This window comes from Macrosteles quadrilineatus, unplaced genomic scaffold (genome assembly GCF_028750875.1).
Source record: "Macrosteles quadrilineatus isolate MER2022 unplaced genomic scaffold, UCM_ALF_1.0 Scaffold_1__1_contigs__length_201487025, whole genome shotgun sequence".
Lineage (NCBI taxonomy): Eukaryota > Metazoa > Arthropoda > Insecta > Hemiptera > Cicadellidae > Macrosteles > Macrosteles quadrilineatus.
This window is the reverse complement of record NW_026542594.1, coordinates 189268508-189291713: the sequence shown is the minus strand read 5'-3', so window position 1 is coordinate 189291713 and position 23206 is coordinate 189268508. Positions and strand designations below refer to the sequence as shown.

The following is a 23206-nucleotide window of genomic DNA, read 5'->3' as shown; positions in this document are numbered from 1 at the left end:
GATAAAAATCTACTTCCACATTTTCCAGAAGGTGTCCAAATTAGACTGAGTAGGCTTATGAATGTTGTCCGGTTCCAATAATTCCATGCCTGTGTAGGCTAAAATGTGTAAATACCGGCAAAACAAAACATGTAATGTTTATTTTTGTGTATATAAGTTTTGTTAATACTCAAGACTTATTTTAAATGAATGAATGCTGCTGAAGATGAGCTGTAACAAGCTTGAAACATGTACAGCATGAAATAGCTCCATTTTGACACCTGCTGGCAAATACATAAGGAGATTTTCATATATTAATGAACATTGAAAAACGTTAATTTGGTTACAGAAAATTAAAGGGGAGTAGGAGTAGGACATCTTTAGATTCATTGACAGCGGTGACAACTTAAATAACATACAGTTGTCATCTAAGATCTTGAATAGCAAGAAAATGATACTCATGCTCTCTTTTTAACAAAAGCATACATATTTTTCCTGATGAGCTTGAGTAAGGAAAACTGTTTCATTGTTTCCAAACCAAATTAATAAATTTTAATTATATCATTGAGGTTGACAGGTTGAATAGATAAAAATAAAAAACCAATTAATAACATAATTTATATATTTATTTTTTACATCTATACAACATAGTCCTATCCACAAAGTTATGATTAAATACAAAAGAGCGTGACTAAGAAAATTAGCTGATTCTCAAGCATTCTATCACAGCCTTTGAGAGAATTATAAAAGTAAATCACACGTTTATTATGATTATGTAATAATTGTAATCACAAAGAAAACCAATTGTCGTTTAGGTTATTCGTTGTAAGATGTTGGTTATATTCGTGATATACACGGTAAAATGTACCTAATGTTTTGAAAACCTGTCGGATACTTTTTGAGACTTTAAGTTAATTTATGAATTAATGATGCCATTACTTAGGAAATACAAATAGTTTGAATCCCTCTAAAAAATGACACCTCAGGTATTAATTTTATAGACATTAGACATGTATAAACATTTAGTTCATAAATTAGAATAAGTCATAAATTAGAAGTAAGGATCATATAAACTTTGCAAGATTTTATTGACAATATTCTAATTGATTAAAAGCAGAATGCAATGCATTGTGGTTGGGCCTTAAAAATTTATCTATTTACACTTGAAAATTTTCATCTTGGTTTTTAGGTTAGGGTGATATGAGAAAAGTATGAAATCTTGTCTTTATTGAGTTAAGAAACTTCATCAAACATTCAAATTTATCGACTAATTTAAGAGTATCGAAAACATTGTTTTGGATAAAATCTTTTAGAGAATAGCTAATCTAGTTTTTTTTACCCTAAACCATTGAAACTGTGATTCTACAGCCGTGCAACTAAATCACATCCCATTTTTTTTACCCAAAAACCATTTTAAAATTTATTTTTGGTAACTACTCTTAAATGTATGTTTCTGAATTTTAATAAAATACCAACAAGGTTTGATTTTTATCTCAGTATTTATAATATTTACAGTATCTTTATTTACACTTTTACAATTATTTACCCATATTGTTCCCTCTATGGTTAAATTAATGTAAATGTCAAAAATTATTGCACACTTACTCAAGAGAGTGACATAGGTAGTAAATGAAGAATATCAACGATATAAATTATTGGAACGTCTAATGTAAATTTTACATAAAAATTCAACTGAACAGAATTTTGATGATGTTTTTATAATTTTGTCATGACTGCCGGTAAATAGTTGTTAAACATAACCATGCTTTTACATTTTATCAGAGGTACAAAGAAAACATAATATATTAAAATAATTGTTTAAACTTAACGCCAGCATGCCATCAGTATGACAATGAATTGTAAATCACCATTCGGCTATATTTAAATCTTTAAGTTAAAAATAAAAACAAAAAGCAACACGATTTTAATCTTAAATAATAAAAAAAGTTGAATAGTTAACTCCAAACCATGATTTCACTTTTAATATTTATATAGAGCTTTTAGATTTTACATATACGATTATTTTGAAATTTTACAATTTTTTCCTGAGAAACTTAAGTTAGTCACTATTACATGTTGATACTTTGATAGCTAGAAACTCCATAGAATCACTAAACATATAGTTATGACATCAGTACATCTTTATCTGTAAACAATAAAGTATCCAACAAAACTATTACATACAAAACCATAATTATTTACAATAGTTAGGCTGAGAAACATCAGTTTAAAACTGACAGTATTCATTCATTAAACACTATCAAAAATATGCAATGCAGAAAATTAATAATCAAGACAAACACAGAAGGCTATCTCAGTAGATAAAAGATAAAACTACATAAAGTATGTGCTATAGGAACAAATAATTAGGCCTACAATAGATCTACAAAGAATAAGGATAGGCCGTGAGGCTGATTAAGTATTTTTTTAGAGGAAGGATTTTAGCTAGCTTACCATGGAAAATAAGAGGCCACAGTTTATAGACACAATAATTAAGGTTACAAAACATAACACTGATATTTCTGTAATGTAGGACTTTTCCAGAGGGTTTTAAAACAGATTTTCTTTCGTCAAAGCTACTTTTTGCAGGAAATACTAAACAATCATGAAATATCAGTATTTTACTAACCACTAATAAGTGATAAATGTGACCTTTTTATATATCCCCACTTTTTTTGGTTTTTTTTCTCAAAAGAGCTAGCTGAACTGTACTCTTAAATTCTTCAATAAATAAACTCTGTAAACTAAACTGTATCAACAACTGAGGTTTGGTATTAAATAAGAGTGAGATCTAAAACACAAGTAAATAGGAATCAGTGTTTCCTCAGTAGTGGATTTTATGGTTAAAATCAAATGACAAATGCTGAGTAAAAAAGGGGGAGAGATTAGAGATGAGAATATAATTTATTGTGACGAGGAGCAAATAGCAGATACAAGAAATTGTATCTTGAGTGAAATAATGTTTCTCTATGACTTAAGACAAAAAATGTATCAAGAATAACTTTAGAAGCAACAGACAGAATGGAATACAATAATAATCCAAGATAAAGTCGCCGCCTTGTTTCATTTTTTATGTAATATAAATGGTCGGCAATATTAGTTTGCATAGCATAGGAGCGTTAAAAACTAGTAATTAATATATTCTAAAACAGTGTGAAAAGTAACAAATTGCAGAAATCAATAAACCTCTTCAAAACTTAATAAAATCAAATAAAAATTATTAAATTATCTAGTGAAGCATGGATTCTAGGAGAAGAAATGTGGTCCAGAAAAGTATTACACATTAAAATTCAATAGAAAATCTACAGTAGAATGTCGGCGATATTAATTAGACTGTACAAGGATTATATCCAAATAATACATTGAACACTTTTACACCGAGGTTATTTCACAAGATTTCAACAGATTGACTTTAAAACTAGAGAGAACGAGATTGTCACAAGTCGTCGTCATCTCCGTGACCGCCCATTGTCAAATTAGTGACGTCTTTGACAATCATCTCCGCAACTCTCCATGCCATCTCCTCTTGCGCCTGAAACACAGAGATTGTCACAAGTCGTAGTCTTCTCCGTGACCGCCCATTGTCAAATTAGTGACGTCTTTGACAATCATCTCCGCAACCCTCCATGCCATCTCCTCTTGCGCCTGAAACACAGAGATTGTCACAAGTCGTAGTCTTCTCCGTGACCGCCCATTGTCAAATTAGTGACGTCTTTGACAATCATCTCCGCAACCCTCCATGCCATCTCCTCTTGCGCCTGAAACACAGAGATCGTCACAAGTCGTCGTCTTCTCCGTGACCGCCCAGTGTCAAATTAGTGACGTCTTTGACAATCATCTCCGCAACCCTCCATGCCATCTCCTCTTGCGCCTGAAACACAGAGATCGTCACAAGTCGTCGCCTTCTCCGTGACCGCCCAGTGTCAAATTAGTGACGTCTTTGACAATCATCTCCGCAACCCTCCATGCTATCTCCTCTTGCGCCTGAAACACAGAGATCGTCACAAGTCTTCGTCATCTCCGTGACTGCCCATTGTCAAGTTAGTGACGTCTTTGACAATCATTTCCTCAACTCTCCACGCCCATAGCAATTCCTTCCTGACCCATCAACACAAAATTGTTCATAGTAAACAAATATTAATTTTGGGCTTGTTCAATATACTCCCTTTAATGTTTTTAGACTGAAAAAAACTTACAAGGTACATAACAAATATAATAAATAACTAACATGTATAAAAGTGATAATTCTCTCGAACAATTCAACCACAATCATTCTGTGGTACAAATTCAACAACTACTAACAGCTATAATATCATCGCAAAAATTAAAACTAATTTAAAAAAAATTGGCTGTGGTAAAAGCATGTCATTCCATACAGGGCCCTATTGCATAAAATTACAATTTTACAAGTTTACAGGCAAATTTCTGAAGAATTCTTCAGAAATTGTAATTACAGGTGTTGCATTAACTACAAGTTACAGACTTGTAACAACTACTCAAAAACCCAAATTTACAGGCATTTTTTAACAATTTTACAGGTGTGTAAACTTGTATTTACAATAAAGTTATTACAATTTTACATATACCTGTAAAAATGTAAGAATTTTTTACCTAGCTTCTTTGGCCTGTAAACCTTTGTTGCTATTGTACAAGTTATTCTTTTTTAAGACAAAGATGTGGAATAGTGATGATTATTCTGATCGACAACTCCAAAGAAGGACCTTCAAACTGGAACTTAAAACTAAACAGTAAGTGAAGATGACATAGTCAAATAAGGACTATAGCATTTATGATCACTAAATTAATTAGTTAACCATTGATTAAAATTAATTTAATAGACTATCCACTAACTATAATACCCCCGCCGCAGCAACCCTGCTGACTAAGCGAATTTCCATTTGTCTGAATTGATTTTCAATAAACCTAGATCTATTTAAATAACATTAGGCTTAACGAGTACGTAGGTTTGCTGCTACAAGGCAACTAATAGTGTATTTTCAGTAAAATAATAATAGCTTAGTATAAAATAAATAAATTTGCCAAGTTTGATCAAAATATATCAATAACCAAGCAAACTACCACATTTTACAATAATCTCCATAAGAATAACATGGGAGATAGAAACATTTAAAGTTTTTTTTTTATTTTCTCCGTTACCAATAACCGTACAAAAATACTTTGATTTACTAAATTATTTGGTTTTAAAGCTCTTTAAAAAGGTCTGAAGAGAAATTGGGAAATTTTGTGTTTTGAGGGTCAAAAATTAGAAAACCATTTTTTTACCCCATAAAACCCCGTTCCCTTGGTCCGATCATGCTGGTTCGCGAACTTGTACGAATAAACGTAGGTTACACATTTGTACCAAATTTCATCAAAATCAAATCATTTTTGCTCAAGTTATCGCACTAACGGACACACACACACACAAATATATATGAATTTGGTCAGATGGTGTTTTTGGCATCAAATCGAAAAAGTAAATCGTTCCTGGGTCTAGGTCTTACCATAAGACCTACGGTAATAGCTTATTCCCTATATGGGAAATTTGAAGACGTATGTGTAATTTTATTGTAAAATTGTAATCAGCTGTTAACATTTTTTGTACTTGTTCTTACAAGTATACAAATTATTCTAGCAACACCTGTAATTGATAAATTGTAATTACAGGGACCTGTAAACTGTAAATATGTAAACTTGTACTTGTAGTTTTATGCAATAGGCCCCTGGTTTTGCAAACACTAGCATTCCAAAATAATCATGTTTACGAATATATGTTCTACCAAACAATTCAGCATATACAATGAAAACAAAAACTATGCTCTATGATAAATAAACAATAAATAAAAACAAAAACTATGCTCTATTCTAGACATAATTAACATCCACAATAAAAAAACTCGAACTGTATGTATGTGATGGTACTTAGGAAGACTTTAGTTAGTGCAGGTAACTTACTTGCTAACAGCTAAAAACACTTATCTGAAAATAAATCTAAATTACCAAGCCAAAATCATAGGGTATCTGCAGGAAATGTGTGCAAAATCATTTAATAATAAAACATGCAACGATATCACTATTTTTTGTCGGATACTTACACTAGAAAGGGTCCTTATGTACTGCACAAACAATCACAAACGATATTATTTACATAAATTAAATTGTATGTAATAAATTAAACAACTAACTCAAGTAACCATACATTGTGAACAATTAGATTGAGTAGGGAAGTAGTTGATATAAAACAGATAACTTAAAAAAAACAGACCTATGCTTTGTGTGAAAAAATTTTCCACACAAAAAAACCCAATGAAGTAGACAAATTGTTTTTATTTCATTACTACATTTTCTACTACTTGTTAACAAAACAGTAGTCTTGTTATTCCATTATCTTATAAGAAGAAAAATCCAAATACCTATAAAATATTACATTATATAACATAACATTACTAACCAAAGTCCTACAAATTCATTTATAAGTTATAACTTACCTTCTGTTCATCTTTGTTGACAAGTTTTTTAACTACTCGAGTAATTCTCGATTCTGTAAAAGTAAAAAACATGCGTTAATAAAATGTTCACTGAAACATTTATTAGTGATGAATCAGTGCTAGATTTTCAAAGTCAGTTCCAGGATTGTTTAAACACCAGTTCTGGGTACCAGTGATCTTTCCAAGAACCAGTACCAACAAACTCCTAATAAGTTATAAGCATGCATACCTATTATTATATTAAAAATAATCAATTAAAGCCACCATGGAAAAATGTTCTCTAACTGTGAGTTTCATAGAAATAATAATACATTTTTTTTGTCTCTGTACTCGTCATCATAATGAATATAATATAATCATACGACAAAATCATTTTAAGTTACAAGGAAACATACCTGACTTTTTGTCGGGTTCTGGTTCGATGTCCGTCTCGAACCTCCCTAACTGGTCAATTCTTCCGATGCTTAAACCTCTGAAATAAGAAGAGAAACTGTAATAATTAACAAAATATGGGAAAAATCAGGAAACATTCAAAACTTCACGATACCAAAAAAACTCAATATCTTATAACCCAATTCTAATTACAAATAAACCACCTTTTCCTTCGTTGAACCCCCTTCTTCTCCTCACCTGTCATGGTGTCTCCGTCGCCAGATCAGGTCAGGGTCGAACCTACTCCTGGACGACTCCACGCTGATGTCCGTTACAGACGACGCAGGACTGGAGTTGGCTCTCGTCGCCCTCATTAGTTCAGAGATCAGCTGTACGTAGCTCTGTGGACGACAAATCACATAGCTAGAGTATTTATAAAAAACCGTTGTGGGTAAACAATCATAGATTGAACTCTCGCTAAATATGTATGACAGATTTGGAAACTCAGATAACGCATTACCGGTAATGATAAAATGACAAGAAACAGTAAAGATTAAAAGTTTATTTTCATTCACTCTTTGCACACGGAGGGAAGACATCCGCTCCTGATTATCAGGAATGAAATAAAAATCCAGTCCTGAACTTAAAGTAGGCCTACAATTGTGTCCATCCCTAAAATAATTAATTTACACAGTTTAATCGTCAAACTTATTGTTATCAGCACAATTACCTGAGATGACAGGAAGAGTGGAAGGCAGACGTAGCGCAAGTACGCCCACACCTTGCGCAGCGCAGGCTCCAGACAGTCACTGAGCGGCGCGGCGCCCTCCACACAGATACGAGACTCTACTTCACACCTGGTGGCGTGGTCGATCCCTAGCGGACATGTCGCCTGCAGTGACAGGTACCTGCGTCAAGCAAAATATGTCGAATCACTGTAGTAGTGTGGTTTCCCTAAACATACTTTAACCCTGACTGGAGTTTGAACTAAATAAAAAGGATGGCGTGCAGTTTCAAATTAAAGATATTGCCTGGATTGGGGAGGATTTGGATTAGGAAGGGTGTCTTATTGCTGTGGGACCGCTGGGAATAAACTCCAATACAAGTAGTGATATCACAAGAGTAACCAAACATTGGCCTGGTTGACCATCATAAACTAACTTGACCTTATACTTTCTTTACTTTCTTTCTTATAAAATGGCGACCATACGAAGTCGGTATTTTAAGTATGAATGGAGATAAGTGTAGGACGAGTGGCGCGATCTTGTAGTCTTGTTAGTGACTTTTGGATTTGGATTAGGAAGGGTGTCTTATTGCTGTGGGACCGCTGGGAATAAACTCCAATACAAGTAGTGATATCACAAGAGTAACCAAACATTGGCCTGGTTGACCATCATAAACTAACTTGACCTTATACTTTCTTTACTTTCTTTCTTATAAAATGGCGACCATACGAAGTCGGTATTTTAAGTATGAATGGAGATAAGTGTAGGACGAGTGGCGCGATCTTGTAGTCTTGTTAGTGACTTTTGGATTTGGATTAGGAAGGGTGTCTTATTGCTGTGGGACCGCTGGGAATAAACTCCAATACAAGTAGTGATATCACAAGAGTAACCAAACATTGGCCTGGTTGACCATCATAAACTAACTTGACCTTATACTTTCTTTACTTTCTTTCTTATAAAATGGCGACCATACGAAGTCGGTATTTTAAGTATGAATGGAGATAAGTGTAGGATGAGTGGCGCGATCTTGTAGTCTTGTTAGTGACTTAAGGCCGACATTCCTTAGACACAGCAGTTAATTAATAGCCCATACAGCTAATGGAAACTAAGGGACCTACAGTACTAAGGGGGTTTATAGTGGAATCCGAACCACATTTTTGCCTTGGTATATACGAATTGGTCTAATTATCAGGATAGTACTGCGGAGTGTGGATAGCCGTAGTACTCACTCCTGCGGACGTTAATCCACACCAGGGAGTATTGCATCCAAAGTGCATGCCTATAAATATCCACAATTCGTGACCTCCTAGTAGCTGGATTACAGGACGACGCCACCCGTCCTAGTTTACCTAATCTGATGTTTATGATTGTAGGATAAGGATACTCACTTGTCGTATATGGAGATTGCTTGGTTGACGGACGTGGTAGGGTCACTGTCTGGCCTAAGCTGTCTCTGGAAGGTAGTAGCAGTCTGCCAGAATTCTATCACGCTTCCACAGCCCTCCTGCTCCAAGAACTGAACAGAATATCTTTTGCTTAGAAAGTTTCTAAATAAAATAAGAGTAACGTACTATTTTATAGCTGTGGCAATTGGTTTTCAACATTGCCAATATATAAATTTGATTAGTATATTTGGGAAGTGGTTCAAGAACTAACCACTGTGCAATTAATCATCCACTTACCAACTGCAGTCTGAACTCAAACTCCGCTGGATTAACCCTTACCGCGCTGTAGACGAATATACTCGCCGAAATTGTCTTTGCTCAAAACGCTATGGACGACTATACTCGCCTTATAATACAGAGTGCATTGGCTGGTCTTGGTAGTACCCAGTTTTGCCGATAGAGTGCAGCAGTTGTTGGGACACATCTCACGTGATGTAAAATCACAATAACAATGGTCCCCGCCCTCCGATTGTTCTCGGGAATGAAAAAATGGCGGCGCGCTACACCAGCCGGCCTCTGCTGTGAGAGACGCTAGCGCTGTGGACAAACTAACTCGCAAGTGTTTAGTTCACTCGCAGACTTGGCGCGAAACACCGTTCTCCGCGTGCGTTCGTTATTACATTGGTTTTATTGGCGGTATATTATTATAATTATATATTTTATACAATATATACATTTTATACAGTAATTATACCATATTTTTTGTGAGTTGTGCGTTTTATATAATTAGTAAAAGTGGATTGTAGTGTGTAAGTTGTATCTTTGTGTGATTGGAGTAATTATTTGTGTGAAATGGAACATCCCGATGACCCAGATTTTGAGGACTTTGTAGTCAACGTTCTGAATACTTCGTTCAGTAGTAATTACAATGATCACCTTTTTGACAGTGACATGGACCAGGACGACATTTTGATCAATAATATTGCCGATGCGAGTGAAAGTGAAAATGAGACTGATATGTGCCTTGATTCCATGGACGTTTTACCACTCCCAGCCCATGAAGATCCCCAGCCAAGTACATCAGCTTCACTGACACAACCATCTCCATTTCAAACACGACCAGATCCTCTCGACGTGTTACGCTATGACCCTGTCGCCATACCACCACAACCAGACTCAGTCGCCGCGCCTCTGTCGCCACCTGTCACGTCCACAGCGCCGCTCCCAACACCTGTCACCCACCCCGCGCAACCCCCCTCGCCTGTCACTCCCCCGCGTCCTACAACTACCGCTCAGCCACTACGTAATCAAGGTAGACCTACCCGACGACGTGGTCGTGGACGGGGTGGACGGGGATCAAATCGCATTCAGTCAGCGCAAGCCCAAAACCCAGCAGGCCCCCAGCCTATTCATTGGGCTAATGTTTCAGTCAATGACCCAGGACCTAGTGAGACGCTTCCAATTTACAATGTAAATAAAGGTCCTGTTCTACCTTCAACATTCGATTCCTACTCTGAGCCCATTGACTATTTCTCTCTTTTTTTCAATGATATGATTATTGATCTTATTTGCTCTGAAACAAATTTGTTCGCCAATAACAAACTAGCCAGTGGTCCTTCTCCTAAGGCTCGTATCACTAAATGGCAGGATATCACACCAATCGATTTCAAGGCATTTTTAGGTGTGATCATCAACATGGGACTGATGCCTCTTCCAAATATTACCAACTACTTTTCAACAACTAGGGAATCAAACATTCCATTTTCCAGTGACATTTTCTCAAAAAACGAGTTTGAAAGAATTTTTTGGAATTTACATTTTACTCACCGGAACAATGACGAACCTGTTCCCAGAGGTTTCCTCATCGCTCCCATTTTGGAACATATGAAGAAAATGTGTAGACTCTTTTTTACTCCTGGTGACAAAATTGCAATTGATGAAAGTACCATCTCCTTCAAAGGAAAGGTTTACTTTCGTGTGTACAACCCGAATAAACCAGTGAAATTTGGTATGAAGTTGTTTGTTGTATCTGACAGTACGAACGGTTATATTTACGACTTCATTCCGTATTTTGGTAGTGAGGATCTGATTCCTGGAACCAACTTACTAAAGACAACGCAAATTGTCAAAGTGTTGAGCGAGTCGGTGGTGTTCAAAGATCCGCATTGCCCAGCTAAGGGAGTACATGTTTACACTGACAGGTATTACACAAGCCCCGAGCTTGCTGATGAACTCCTGAAAATTGGGTGCTACCTAACCGGTACAGTGATGCCGAACAGGCCCCCTGGTTTGCCCCCTGGTATGAAAGCTAAGGGGAAAAAATGAAAAAAGGGGACATTCGTGCGTACCGTAAGAAATCCACAGTTGTTGTTTCCTGGAAGGATAAAAGACCGGTGCACATGCTCAGTACCAAACATAAGGGAAGCAGCAGCCACATGTCCTATGTGAACAGTAGATGGCCAAACAGACTCCCGGTTTTGAAACCTGATGTTGTCATCGACTACATCAAGCACATGGGCGGGGTTGATAGAAGTGACCACTTCGTATCGTCCTACCAGTTCATGCGGAGGACAAAAAAGTGGTATCGAAAGATGTTTTTTTTGTTTTTGGAAGTGGCAATAATCAACTCGTATTTACTGTACAAAGATGTACAATCGGCCGCTGGAAACAGAAAAGCCATGAGCCACTTCATGTTTAGGAAAAGTTTGGTCCGCAGCTTGGTGCAAGAGAGAAGCACAACAAGACCAAAAGCCAGCAGAAAGAGGGGACGACCAGTACAAGTAAGTAAACTTTTTTATTATTTTCTAACAAATATTATTCAACTCATTTCCTATTTATTTGATAAGGCTTGCAATTACAATACATCAATACACCGTAAAAACTGTAATCCCATTATATGCATATTTTTTCTTTGTCGTAAAAACTGATTTTTGGCACAAATGTAATTTCCTGAATTATTTTGTTATCTTTACACAACTTCGAGTCGGTTTGTTTTGTGATAAAAATAATAAAATGATAATTGGTTTTATTCATAATGTAAATGTGTGAGTAGTTGGTACATTTGCATAGGAACACTTTGTGTTGAGTTGAAGAAATATATATTCGTACATACATACATACGCGCGCGCACACACACACATGTACACACGCATACCTATACACACATACATATATATATATATATTTATTTATTTATTTATATGTAGGACAGATAGCCTTACACATCTGCTTACTCAACTAACAGCTACAACTACATATATGGTAGGGCTCAGTGATCACTAATATATATATAAAATATATATATATATATATATATATATCGACATGTAAATTTTTTAGGGACCTCCTGATGAAAGATTGGATGGAAGACAGCATTTCATCGCGAGGAGAGAAAAAGGGACTGGCAGATGCGTTGTTTGCACACAGAACGGCCTGCGGAAGGAGACGATTTACGTCTACGAGACATGCACCGCTCGGCCAAACTTGCACCCTGATGCATGTTTCAAAACATACCATACCATCCCTTAAGAACATAGCTAATTTTGAAAGCTTCTTTTTTTTCTAATGAACATGTAGCCTATAGTAAATTTAACAAAAAAAACAAAACTGTCAATCTTTTATTTGCTTTCCATTTTTTTGCTTTCCTTTTTGTATCTGTATACTAATTAGGTAATTACGTATAATTAAACTAATTTTAAAAGAAAATGACTTTTTTTTCTCCCATAAATCCTTTTTTTATTATAAGAAACCCAAAAAAAATTAGCTTTGATTTTTGGGAAAAAATATTTTTTTGGTATATGTAGCCTTATGGTCTAGGCCATCCAACATTTCTGTAGCGCGGTAAGGGTTAACATCATCTGTTACCATAACTGATATTTCCGTAAATGTGTCGCATACGTGTGTATGTCGCCAGTAAATATCCCAAATATATATTTTTATGTTTTACAATATGACACTCTTTACAGAAAGCAAATGTTCTTCTACCTGATGATGGTTCCATGAGAAACTAGTTGTGTTTGCAATTTTAATGGATTGCTTAAAAGCAGGGATTTAAATTTAAACCTTTCTTAATAATTTTACAGAATGCTGGAATTATCACAAGTTAAATTGAATACCTACAGGATCCTTCTTCTAGCTTTAAGTAATTTACCAATAATTTATTAGCCTTTTTATTGAAACAGGAAATAACTAACAGTATTCTAAGATAATAATTTTGAATTGTAAAAGAACAAAAACCTATAGGCCTATTATTTATTTAGTGACAACAAGTTGACAAATCGTCAATAGAAACGTCTCACCTTTAAATTAAGTTGATAAATTGATCCCTTATACATCCCTGGTTTTAATAACATTCAAAATTCCTCAGACGTAAAAAGTTTTGCTTAAAGTCACTTAACAAACCGAACTCGTCCAAATCATATTATAATTATATTTTATATTTTGCATACAAATTATTGTGCATATCATAATAATAAAAAAAAAATTCTTACATCAAAAATACACATACCTACCTAAGGCAAGAGTATAAAAAGGACATTTAAAAATTAAATACCTGTTACAATCTGGAGCGTATATAAGGTAGTGTGTCAGTTCGTTACTGGCTCAAATTAACAGTCGGGTGAAATTATTCTCACAGATTCAGTCATACGTGATGTAATGATTACTACACCTCAGCATGATATAATAGAGGTTATCTACTCCAACGATATTGATTTAAATGTGTTACAATTCTGTGCTTATAAAATTACAAAAATTACCCATTATTACATTTTTTTGTATAGTTACATTTCTTGTAACTATACAGTGTTTTAATATCTTTAAACTGATGAAATTCAAAGCTTGATATTAAACTATTTATCTTTCTGGTAACACTTAAAATACACAGTAATTAAGTTTATAGAAGTAGGAAATTTAGACGATTCCGATTAATTATTTACATTTAGATGATAACTAAAGGTGAATGCAATCTTGAAACAAAACTTCAACCCTAACTTCAAATGAATTTGTAGGATATTGTGTACCTCTAAACTATGAAACTACAGTTTGACTCCTTCTAAATCTATTAACTGAAATATTTAATTAGAACAATTAGGCTAATGATCTCTCGTTACTTATTCAGCACACTTGTAACCTAATATCTACATGATGTACCGTAGGTAGCAAATGAAATCATAAAATGAAATTATGTCACTGTAGAACATAGATGAGTTTAAGTCAATGTAAATTTATACTTATAATTATTTGTTATAAAAACTTTAAATAGTCTGGTAGACAGAAAATGTATTCAAAATGGATACGTAAAAGTATTATTTGGACAATTTACACATTAAAATTATAATGGTTAAAAATAAAAGTTAAAATAGTTTGCTACTGCCACTAAACCACAAACCCTTTAGCACTTTTTTAACAAAATACTAAATTTCATTACTCAAAATTTAGTAGCCTAGTTAAGACTGATTATTTTCATCCTACATCTATTTTTATTTGGCCTCATCGAACCGGATTATTTTACCAGTGTTTTCGCATCCCTGAATGAGCCTACAGTTTCACTATTTTAAAAACTTATTTCTTAACACAAACTGTGTTTTAAATTTTTGTCACTAAACAAACACAAAAAGCTAGTCAAATGATGAAAAGATTCTTCAGAAATAGTGGAGACTAAAAGTTAGGCCTACTGAAAATGAAAGTGTGCACAGTCCACACAGGAAGTATGCCAGCCTATTGCCTTCACAGGTGTCACTGATAATGTTATCTGGCAGGATTAATGGTTATTATCAGTCGCAATACGGGGGGAACAGGTTTTAGGAACGACTCTTTGTACTGAACGAGTCGCGTAAAGAACAAAAACATTAATTCTTGACTGAGTTAGTTCTTTGAAAGTAAATTTCATTATAGGCTAGTATAAAAATACAGCGTCTATTGCTATTCGCAGAAATGCTAATGACAAAGAATCATTTTTAAGATATTTAATTATTTTTTTTATTTATAAAATTTCCATCACATTTACAAATTTATCATTTATAGAAAAGCTTTTCAATTTCCACTAAAGTAAAATCCATCATCTATGCATGTAACCAGTTTAAAAAATCTTCAAGATAGGCCTAGTATAAGTTATTTAAAAACTGTTACAAAAAATACCAATACACAAAATGTACTGTAAATAGGAGCATGTGCATTAATTTTATGAAAGGTAGGGCCTACTGACTAAAACATAGTACATAAATCAAAATAATCATACATATAAGAGTGACGGTTCAATAATTAAGAGTGTATGACTATGAAATCCAGGAGGCTGAAGAAGACTACTTGAGAACGGTTACTTGAGAACGGTTACTTGAGGCAACGGTTACTTGAGGCTACGGTTACTTGAGAAGCAGTGAATGGGGTAGAACGATAAATTAAAAAAAGAACCTTAGACTCAACAGAACACTTCAAACAACAGAAGTACTAAGTATAGAAGGAGATGCCTAAAACCTACTGAGAATTTAAAAAGAACCGAGTTGATTGAATCAGTTGGAGATTGTGCTAAGTGTATAAAATTCTATTTTCTACCTGTAACTGAAAAAGTTGACGTGACATAAAAGATGCCATAGCAGCTTACAATATATCATCCTATCAGTCTGGCTAGGTTAAAACGTCAGCATATGCGACGGAAAGTCATTTTCATTAGCGGAACCTGTCGGTGACTCACTTCAACTAAGCATATTTTGATTTAAAACCCCGTACTAACTTCAACATGGGGATGGAAAGTCCAGTTTCCTTTATCAATACTCTAGTCCAAGATTTTATCCATGTGATTATACCGTGACTCTTCAAGTTAATCCTAAAGTAATGTGTAAAACATGTGTTGGACATGACAGTTGCCTACCTCAATGAAGGCCGCCACAGCCGAGTTGTGATACATGATGTCGCTCAAGGTCACGGTTCCACTGGTCAACACTTCTACTTGGTACTTGGAGAAGAACTCACTTCTCAGGAAATCACACCACAACCTACAGAACAACGGTTTGTATCTCAGTTTATCTCACTCATATAGTGTTGTTACATGATAAAACACTAAAACATGTCCACTGCTTAAAAACTGTCGACCAAAAGTTTAATCCTGGTCACTCCATTCAGGATGGAGGACGAATCGTGTGTCCATCGCATCTTATCCGCCTAGATTTCTAATTTTTTATTCAACCCGCTGACACCTTGCAAATTTCATGAAATTTCATTGACATTTCGTGAAGATTAAAAACAAGATTTAAACTTTTGTGTACTGCTACACAATGATGGAGTAATCTCTGAAACAGCCATAGTGTATAGTATCACCACTGACAATAGACAATAGACAATTAATCTTTATTTACACATTCATTAAGAATAGTAGTAGCGTCAATTTACAATTTTTTCTAAATGTGTGGTTGAGGTGTTGTTTAGTCAAATACCTGTTGATGGTATTCTCCTAAGGAATAGAAAGGTTGATTAATGAGCCTGATTCTGATTAAAAAGCAAGGACCAAATATGTTACTTTGAGAAATATTTTTAACAAATCACAAATATTGATATTTTGACTATAAGTTTATTTCACAAAAAAAAACGTAGGCTTACGTTAATAACGTTTAACGTAAAACAGTAGTTTTCCGGCCAAAAATTAAAAATATATTAGGCCGAAAAAGACATTGGATAATCGGAGGACTTGGATAACTGGGGCTCAGGATAATCAAGTGTAGGCCTACTGTGTGTTCTAGAGGAGACTTCTGATGGTGCTTGTAAACAAGTGATTAACGATTAACTTAGTTAGGTTAGGTTAGAATGTCCAAACATAGGCTATTTTGACTTACTCTCGCTTCATAGTGTGATATGCAAAGTCATACAGCTGTTGAAGAGTTTGATCATCACCATCCTGACTAACTCTCGCAGAGATGTCCTCTGGGATCCTAAACCTCTGGGTCAGCTCTTCTGTCAGGTACCTCTGTAAAGGTTATGACAAGAAATAGAAAAATATAGGCTATGAAACTCAAGTTGATTAAAAGCATTGCTGTATGCCTATACTATTTTAATTCTTGCAATCAGAATCTATTCTCCCAATTTTAGCCGAACTTACTAACACCTATTTTAAATAGGACTGGACTTTTATTTAATTATTCATGGATTATTATTTATTCATAGATCGTACAGCAGAGACCATTAAAAAAAAAATTGAGCATGCAATGTACATATTTAAGAAAATTAGGAAGCTACAAGTTAGGCTTAGACAACATGCATCATGATTTTTTTTGTTTAGCGAATTTCCCTATTTTTGTCCTAAGACGGCAAATTGCTAGGAATGAGCCTCCGGGATTATTTTGCACATTACTTCAGGATAGACAGGGGTTGTAACAATATCTCTTAGATACGGTAAAATCTGTTGGTGATTTAGCGGTATTTGAACCTGAGAGCGAGCTAGTCTAGTGGTTAGAGTGCGGGACTTCGGTCCCTGAGGTTCCGAGCATCATGATTTGCTGCAATCATGGCTGGATTTTGTGCTATCTGCTTCTTAATTCTTTTTAAATTTACTGAGGTTTTTTTATTCTTTATTCTTCCTGTAAGCATTAGAATAGTTGGAATTAGGATAATTTGAGTTCCCCGGTACAAAATGTTGGTACAATTCATGGCATGTTGGACTGCTGACAAAATGGATGGCAGAGTTTTCAGATTAAGCTTTTGATAATACTGGAAGAAAAGACTGTAAAATACAGCGTATGCGCAACCTATTTTGATTTTGAATTCAGTACTTCAAGCAAAAGGAATGAATAACCAGCTGAAAACTTGTCCAACTAACCTGGCAAAACTTTCTACGTGTAATGGGGGAATCACTATCACTACCACAACGTAGTCTCCCACTAACACTAACACTTGCACCACTACTATCACTAGTCCTCAGATCTTGCAAGTCCAACAACAGGGAGAGAAGAGGTGCGTGTCCTCGTAGATCAGCAAAGTGAGCGAAGTAGGACAACGCCACACGATCCTGCAGCACCTCTAGCAGGTTGGGGGACAGCCGGGACCGTTGCGGAGGAGGGGTGTCAGCTAGAACAATGGAATATAAGGTACATTAGCCTAGCTTTCAGAAGATTAAATTAAATTATCTACTGTATTATGTTGAGGGCTATCAATATTTTAAGGTCCATAGTTTTAAAAGAAACTTAGCCAATAGGGCCTAATATAGTTGGCCTTGACATAGGATTGTTAATGTTTAGTCTACAAGAAGTAATGTAACATGTACAAGGAATTCCTGGTAAGACAGAATTTCCATTAAAGGCCTAACTTTTAAAAGTTTTTTTTTAACCAAGGGAATTATTTTTAACAACCCTTTGTGGAAATCTTACATTTTAAAACATGATGATGACCCTAAGGGGTTTTTCCCCTGAGGTAGGGTATTGAAACATTAGACAAACAATGTAGGCCTACTTTTACATGTGCGTGTATAAACAACGCCATAACTTAGGTGTGGGAACAAAAACGTATTAACCTTCCCAGTGTCAAACATATCAATGCATCAATGGTAATGATAGGCCTACGCTCTGGGGTGTCAAGCGCCATGCAAAGACAATATTTTGGTTCCCCGCTGGACAAATGTGAAATTTAAAGCCTAAAAACATGTTTTTATACGTATTTGAGGTCTAAAGTATGCTCAATCTATTAGTATTTATGTCAGCTAATAAAATATAGCTGCACTTTAACTTAGTTTACGTCCTACATTTACTCATATACCGGTACCGGTACTGCAGTTTGGTTAGGTTTGGTTTGGAACAGTTTCATTTTTATAATCAGCTGGTAGTTAATGTATAGGTAACAGTACGGTAGGTTAAATGGTAATTATTCCGTACAGGTGCCTCCAAACGAATTTTTAATTTTGATATCTTACTTTATAGTTTTTTACCTCTTGAATCCAAATATACCATTAATTTTCACCGCTGATGAATATTTCTCAAGATAACGCCGTAAAAACATACTTAACATTACAATAAACAAGGTACGATGGATGACATTTACAAGTGGAATGTACTATGGGTTAAGTAAACCAACCAGCTGATTGTTTTCAATCATAGTCAAGCAAATGGAAGTGACAACTTTAATTAGCTAACTCTGATTCTGCAATATGAAAATCACCTGATTAAGTTACACTTTTCACTTTCTAAGACCAATAAGTTAATAATGTATTATTGTTACCAGTATTTTATCCTTATTAATGATTTATTGATTTATATTTCGCCGTTTAGAAATTACATACTAAAATGGTGCTATTCTAACATAACCTAACCCAACCAAACCTCTAGAATGTGTAAGCAAACTCCTTAAGCATTTTTGAAATAGTAATTTGAAGTGTTTTTCTCAGGATTTTAATTTTACAAAAACAGTTTGCAGGCGACATAAACTAACAACTCGATACATTATAACCTAAACTTTACCTTCCTAATCTAACCTAACTTCAAAACACTTAATGCAGCACCAATTCACATATAGCACGACCTACCACCCTGACATGCCTAAATAAAAACTACGAGTAATTAGTCCATTATTCCATCTATATCTCCATAATGTGACGAAATTCCTATTGTAGTAAACATTAAGTTATCGACTATAGAATCACTTGATATGTTTCTACAAAGTTATAGCACGGCCGCCTGCGGCCGTGGTTAAAGGCGGCCGTGTCTACAACGATGTTATTATCTTCAGTCAACGATGTTATTCTTCTCATCAACCATGTTACTCTCTTCACTTAACTTAATCTGAACTTGTGATGGCGACGGCGTAGCAGACAGAAAGAATAGCACTTAGCTAGCACTACGCAACACGTATGAGTAGGTACGAATGAGTATTTTGATTTGTATTTTATTTGTAGTGAAGTAAAATGTCGTCAATAGGCAAATTGCCGGTGAAAGAATCGGCTGTAAGTAGGCTTAAGGCTTAGTTAACCTACAGTTCATTCCACTTGTAAATGTCATCCATCCTGTCTTGTTTATAGTAATGTTAGGTATGTTTTTACGGCGATATCTTGAGAAATATTCATCAGCGGTGAAAATTAATGGTATATTTGGATTCAGGAGGTAAAAAACTATAAAGTAAGATATCAAAATTAAAAAATCGTTTGGAGGCACCTGTACGGAATAAATACTGGTTAAATGTAGGACGTTAACTCAAGTGCAACCTAAAATATTTGGGGAGGGGGATATATCCCTCCCATCCCCCCTTGGGACCGCTACTGTCAATTTGTAAATAATTGATCAAACCAACCTATGAAACAACTAAGTTAATCTTGAAAGGGCCAAAGTGATAATTTAATAAGAATTACCGTAGGCCATACTAACTTACCTCACGATCTTTATAATTTGGTCTCGTAGAGTGATACTCATTGTAGGCACAGAGAAGTAGTAGGCCTAAGATACAGAGGAAACATTCTTGAAACAACCGGGTGCGCTTTTAGCTCGGGAATGGTGGGATAGCAATATACCTACTAGTACCGAGCAAGGAAGAGTCAAAACTGCTATTGTTTACAACAATAGCAGTTGTAGTGCCCAGGCTCTTCCTACTGTGTGAGCGCTGTATTACGTGATGGTGAGGGGGAAAAGGTGAGCAGAAGGGGCCCGCCAATAGAATTTGCAATAGACACAACACAAGCAACTGGAGCTAGACACTAAGTTACTTAAGTGTACCACTGAATGCTTCCTCTGTAAGTTATCTTACTTCTCTGTGGTGTAGGCTACATCCTAAGTTATTTAGGGCATTCACTTAGGCCTAACCTAGTCTAACTTATCGACCGAAATGCTGCTAGTGATTGATTTAACAAAACTTCAAAATTAATATAGGTACTTACTGTAACCATCGTGTTGGAAGTTTGCAAGAGGGCCTTCTGCAGTTGAATCTGACAAGGAAGGCAGGAATACTCCAACAGGCAAGGCTACACCGTTTACATTTTGATTTGAGGTTCGATCGACCTTTTCTTTGTTAATTGTTTTCTTCCAAAATTGTAGCATCATAAAAACATAAACAATAATAAACGTTCTTCTTCCTATGACGTGATCACTATTTAAAGAAACAAACAGGCCCAATGACCCGCCTGAGTTCACTTATCAAAATTCGCCACTTAAAATGCATGGTAAACTGTGTTATTCCGACGGCCGTCATACATCTTGAGGTAACCATCACTACTACATGAGAATGTACAAAATGTTTATGATCACATCGGCGTGATAGCTTGTTGTGTTGTGTTGATAATTAGTTATTTAGCAGTTTAGCACGAGAAAACTTAACTTGACAAATTGACACATTTGTTGTCAACGTTGCCGCAACTGACAGCTGACTCGGACTTCCCTTCCCAACATCTCAGCTGATTTAATGTACCTATTTAACTTTTATTTCGAGCAATGTTGCCAACACCAACAAGTTAACTACTTAGTCAATGGTTATATTGTGTTTGCAAATATGGTTCACGCACTACAATTTATTTACCGTATGCATGTATTTTTTGTGCGTTTTCTACGCCAATCGCATTTTTACGTTTTTAAAAGGACGGTCCAAACCCTAGTCTTGTTACTATCGAACGTTTTGTGTACCTAACTTACCATTAACCAGAACTGTGTATGGTGTATGTTCTAAAGGTAAAGCGTATAATACAAATACATGACATCGTTTATATCTTTTCATTATAAAATTTTTATTTATTTACTGAAGCACAATCTCTTTCTGGGGGACACGGAAATGGTACCAATAACCATACACGTAGATTGTTTTTATTCGATGTAGGTACAGTAATAAAAATATATCGAAAAAATCAAACGGTGGCTACTGGCTATAGCATCCCCAGATAGCACGTAAGCTTGATTCAAGCCTTGAATTACGCTTGCTTTTACTTGAAATGACAGCTTTGAATGGTCAATTTAGATTCAAACTCGAGTCAAATGTCAACTTCGTGTAACACACTTGAATTACGCTTACAGTGGATTGAATTAACAGCTTTGAAATGTCACATTAGATTCAAACTGGATTCGAGTATACACAACACGCTACTATTACGCTTGCACTTGCTTGTATTAACAGCTTTGAAATATCACATTAGATTCGAATCCGAGTCGAGTGTAATATTACCCACAATGCACTTCCATTACGCTTACGTTGGCTTGAAATTACAGCTTTTAAGTATCACGTTGGATTCGAATTGGAGTCGAGTGTAAGTTACCCATAATTCCGAGCGGGAACGACGCTACGCTAACGGTGGGACCGACACTTGAAGACGAAGAAGACGCCAACGGCCATATCGCTTTGTTTTGTTTATTGTGTATTTGTGAGTGATTCATTCTCAATCTCTCTCATTGAGTTGAGGATATCGATATTGTGGTGCTGAGTTGTTTAAGTTGTTATATTATTGTTAAAGCTGATTTTTTATGTTTCATCTAGGCCTATTTCTTCTTATCCATCAAGGTAAGTTCTTATTAGCACAAAATAAGTAAACTCAAGTCAAGGATTGTAACTAACAAAATCAAATCGTCTTAAGTTAATTACAAGAATAGCCAAGGAAGAAATTAAGTAAACTCAAAATCAGTGAAAATTTTGAAAGAACTAAGTATAGCCTAAAGCTAGCCACTTTTGAGTTGGTAAGCCTACGTGCAATGAGTAGCCTAGCCTAAAAAATAAAAAGGTTAGAGGCGAAGTGTATTTAAATAGGCTATGACCGATAATTTGTTGTCAACTTATCGGCCTAACTTTGTTTGAGTTGTTTGTATGCATAAAAACATTGTTTTTTACCAGCTTGGATATCAAGTTCTCCATGTAAGGTACTTAGGTATTGTGGTACCAGTATGGTCTAACTTAGGCCTAGGCATTGTCTTCACTGTTTGTAGTATAGACTATGGTAGGCTATAGCCTAGATTAGCCATAATGGGCCTAAGTTACGTTGTAGACTATTCTATATAGCTGGGTTTTTCTAGGGGGGGAGAGAGTGGCGTGGAGAGTGAACTCCTCTTAGTTTAATCTTAATGTTTTCTTAGGAAGCAGAGCGGAATGCCATGTTAATTGATTTTCCGCTCTCCGCGCTCCTTTTCCGCGTATAGGAAAACCCAGCTTTAGACTTAACTTAATGCCAAATGATTCAAATGATTTATTCGGCCATTCAGTTCACACAAGACAATAGGCTAAGTCAACAATACAATAAATAATAAATAACATGCCAAGCTTCTTCTAGCATTCTTGACTAACAAAATTAAATTAAAAGCTGAAAAAAAAAAACACATGC

General features: G+C 35.3%; 1 protein-coding gene across 3 annotated transcripts; it reads right to left on the bottom strand.

Moving 5' to 3' along the window:
- Positions 1 to 583: 583 nt before the first annotated feature.
- Positions 584 to 21276, bottom strand: LOC128992459 (A-kinase anchor protein 10, mitochondrial-like). 3 transcript variants are annotated; one of them, XM_054416041.1, is made up of 11 exons: positions 20792 to 21276; positions 17756 to 18003; positions 16776 to 16906; positions 15818 to 15941; positions 8953 to 9080; positions 7570 to 7747; positions 7098 to 7240; positions 6863 to 6939; positions 6468 to 6520; positions 6075 to 6095; positions 584 to 3511 (listed from the first exon to the last, which is right to left on the bottom strand). In XM_054416041.1, exons 1-11 carry the CDS (start codon positions 20952 to 20954, stop codon positions 3416 to 3418), a joined length of 1362 nt encoding a protein of 453 aa, XP_054272016.1. In that variant the 5' UTR covers positions 20955 to 21276; the 3' UTR covers positions 584 to 3415. The 3 variants fall into 3 exon arrangements, with proteins under 3 accessions (XP_054272016.1, XP_054272025.1, XP_054272033.1); XM_054416050.1 differs by lacking the exon at positions 6075 to 6095; XM_054416058.1 differs by lacking the exons at positions 584 to 3511; positions 6075 to 6095 and adding an exon at positions 3598 to 3850.
- Positions 21277 to 23206: the final 1930 nt, after the last annotated feature.